This window comes from Drosophila hydei, unplaced genomic scaffold (genome assembly GCF_003285905.1).
Source record: "Drosophila hydei strain 15085-1641.00,03,60 unplaced genomic scaffold, DhydRS2 tig00000349-arrow-arrow-pilon, whole genome shotgun sequence".
Lineage (NCBI taxonomy): Eukaryota > Metazoa > Arthropoda > Insecta > Diptera > Drosophilidae > Drosophila > Drosophila hydei.
Genome location: NW_022045714.1, coordinates 941,594 through 945,161, shown reverse-complemented (window position 1 = coordinate 945,161; position 3,568 = coordinate 941,594). Strand labels below are relative to the sequence as shown.

At 33.8% G+C, this 3,568-nt stretch overlaps 1 protein-coding gene across 1 annotated transcript; it reads right to left on the bottom strand.

Annotated features, from left to right (window-relative positions):
* Positions 1 to 2,262: 2,262 nt before the first annotated feature.
* Positions 2,263 to 3,364, bottom strand: LOC111601625. The gene is made up of 3 exons (XM_023318294.2): positions 3,158 to 3,364; positions 2,993 to 3,088; positions 2,263 to 2,935 (listed from the first exon to the last, which is right to left on the bottom strand). Exons 1-3 carry the CDS (start codon positions 3,181 to 3,183, stop codon positions 2,281 to 2,283), a joined length of 777 nt encoding a protein of 258 aa, XP_023174062.1. The 5' UTR covers positions 3,184 to 3,364; the 3' UTR covers positions 2,263 to 2,280.
* Between the last annotated feature and the right edge of the window lie 204 nt (positions 3,365 to 3,568).

Here is a 3,568-nt window from a genome sequence, read left to right as displayed (position 1 = left end):
CTTTACATTTGCGCAATAATAATTATTTTGATCTGCCTGAGGCGCAGCGGCTGTGGCAGCAGCGGCGACAGCAACATTTGGACAGCGCTCATGAATGTAAATACTTAAACCCATGTGTGAGTGTGTGTGTGTATATGTGGTGTGTGTGTCTCTGTTTACAGTTTCAATCTCGTTATATGCGCTTGCTCATAAAGTAAATATCAATTACAGCGCCATCTCGCTCGGTCGCTGCTTTGTCGCTTTCGCGTTTCGCTTCATTTTTTATGATTTTTGTCTTTGTGCTGTTTTGTTATTGTTGATTTTATTTATTTATTTTGTCCACATTTATGTCGCAGGACACGAGGCAATTTATGGCCGCGACAAGGCGCGCCGCGGGCATATCAACTGCGCCAACGCGCTTGGCTGCGCAAAGCACTTAATGCGAAGCGGAATTAACCGTAATAATGATCATTAAAAATAAATTAAAATTAAAAAAGCACACGAAGAGAACAAAATAAATATATAAAAAATTAATAAAGTGCAATTAATAATTATGAAATAAAAATTAAAAATATTAATTACTTCAAACCTAACGAAATTAGGTCACATTTTTTTATACATATAAAAGAATATAAATAAATAAATAATACGCTTATATTTATATTAAAAAAATGTTGGTTTTTTTAAGCAGTAGAAAGCTAATTGCCAAAAAAAATGATGTGCTAAAAAATGTAACGAAAAATTGAGAAACTTCTTGTAGAAAAAGTTCCAATTATATATATTTTTATTGTAATAGAAATTATTTATATTTATGATTTTAATATTTATTAAAATGAAAAAATATGTTCGATTATAGAATTTATATTTGAATATATCTTTTTATTCATTTCGAGCGATTGCACTATAAATGCGAAAATTAAATGGGCTTGGGAAATATAAGAAAATTGTTAAAAAAAAATAAATTTAAAAAAATGTTTACATGTATGTATATATATATATACATATCTAATCTGTTTAAGTGTCTAAGGCTGCATTGCGCGAATTCTGCAAGGATTGTTGGCATATATAGGGACTGTATGTATTTGTTAAGGTCTCTATGTGTTTACTACTACCTCAACAGTCTCGATTCCCATAAGAAAAACTAAAATTAATATGAAAAATAAATAAATAAAAGTAAATTTAAATATAAGCAATACAAAGAAATTTAATAATAATCATAAATTTCAATGCATGCAAGACATTAAATAATAAAGCAAAATAAAAAGATTGTAGAATGAAATTGTATCTATAAAAATAAATATAAAGTCGAATATAAAATAAATAATATTTAAATAGAATGTGAAATATCAATTTAAAAATAAATTAAAATTGCAAATCAATTAAAATATATGCAAAACGAAATCAATAGAATATATATACACAAATTTATAAGAGTATATTTGAGTTTGTCAGTAATTTAAAAAATTAATAAGTAAATAATATACAACATAAATTAAATACAACATTATTATAAGAAAAATATATAAAAATATGTACGATCAAAAAAAAAATAAATTGAAATATATAAGTTTATTAAATTATATAAAAATAGTAATAGTAAAAATAGTAACATAAAAGAGTACAAAGAAGCTTAATTAAAAAACTAAAATAAAATTTATAAACTTTAACAAAAGTTCAAATCAATGTATTAAAACATTAAATAACTTAAAACGAAATATATATAAAATAGTTTTAAATATTACATATAGAAATGTAAATGTAAAATTATAAAAATTGATTAAAAAAGAGAAATAATTCTGAGTGTAATGTAATCAAGTTCATAGATCGTTTGGCGCTGTGCAGAACGCATGAGAAATGTTTCATTTGTTGTTTCAATTTTCGATTTTTTCTACTGTGCTGTTGCTGCTTCGTTATTTGTTGAATTAATTAAAATTCAATAATAAAATTGTTAAATGCAAAGCTGAATTAATGCAGCGCGCGCAACGCTGAGAAATGTTTAATAGCATAAATAAATAAAAAGAAGCACAACTGGTGCGCGATTTCTGCTTGTTTATAAATATAATTAATAAATATATATACACACACGCACACTCAGTTAAACGTGTCACAGGCGAAGAAAAAACATGGAATTGCATATTTTATTTTGATCTTGGTTCATAAATTCGTGAATAGAGTTGATTAAAGTTCAATTGAGAGTAAAATTTCAATGTTCAAGCTTCAACGTAAATGAACAAAAAAAGTTGAAGTCAAATAATTACAAAGATTAAAAACAAAATGAAAATAATTTGATCAAATTGCGCTTTAGAGAAAGTTATTTCCAAAGATTTCATATTGTATGAGCTGGGCGAATAGTTCAGCGACTTGAACAAACTCCTCCAGCTGCTGCTGATAGACCGACCAGTTCGAGTGCCATTCTGCATCGAAATCGGCTGGCTGTTGGCCATCGGCCGATGGCAGCGGCAGCTGCAAAGTCGAGTTGGCCAAGAGCAGCAGGCTTCTTTGAAGCAGCTGCCAAATGCGAGCTAGTTGATCGACGCGCAGCTCGGAGAGCATCAGGAAACGGTGCACCGTTGGCCAGTCGCTGCACAATGAGCTCAAGTCTATCATGGGCGCGGCCCGTGGATCGGGCATGGGCTGAGCTGCCGGCTCGGCCATACCCTCACGTATTGCCTCAATGGCCTGATTGATCACCTCGTCTGGCATGGGAGCAGTGTAGGGCTCAAGTATGCAACCGGATGGCTGAGCAGCATGCTGACGATTGCCCAGAGTCTCGACATCTATATCTTCGTCAACATCGACATCGCCATCGGTCTCATCTGCAGCTTCTGCCTGACTCTCATCCAGCTCGCTGGGCGAGCTCAAGTCGTAGACCTCCAGCTCGCTGGAGCGTGTGCTCGAAATACTCATCACACTTAGCTCCAAGTCTTCGCTCTCAATGTCCACATCAATGTCAAAGCTAAGTGAATGCATAGACATAGAAAATTGCTCGTGCGATGACAACTTGCCCGCTTACCGCTCAGTGGCGTTGCCAGACTGTTCACCAATACCACTGGCGCTCATGCGCACGCCAGCCTCAGCTGCCGGCTGCTGATCGACGCCTTCGCTATTGCTATTGATCGAATTGGATCGAGTTGGATGCAGATTCAGTTAGACTTTTGGCTCAGCCAAGGACACTTACCTCCACAGCTTATCGTGCTCTGCCATAGTTTTGGAATTAAGTTTCTCACTCTGCTTGTTGTTATAGTTTGCGCAGGCCTTTTCCTTGCACTTAGACAGCACGTGTAATCAAGTCGCTGCAATATCCAAGTGTTGCCCAGCCAATTTTCAAGCTTTCAAACACAAACGTTGTGCAACACTAACAGAGCGCTAATGTTATGAAGCGAAAATATTGAGACTAGAAAACAAATGACAGCTACAATCGGCCTACTATTTGTTTGCCTATCGATTACGCCTTTGCAGTGTTGAACAATTTTTCAATTAATAGTATTTGAAAACACGTAAATTTCTCACAATAATTAAATTATAGACAATAAGATTATGTGTAATACAAAGAGAGAACCAGAGACAGATTGAATGCATTTGCTGCAAC

Coding starts and splice junctions, on each gene's coding strand:
- LOC111601625 (XM_023318294.2), bottom strand. CDS start 3,183: ATGGCAGAGCACGATAAGCTGTGGAG. Junction 3,089..3,157: donor GAGCACGATAAGCTGTGGAG/GTAAGTGTCCTT, acceptor TTCGATCAATAG/CAATAGCGAAGGCGTCGATC. Junction 2,936..2,992: donor TCTGGCAACGCCACTGAGCG/GTAAGCGGGCAA, acceptor GCATTCACTTAG/CTTTGACATTGATGTGGACA.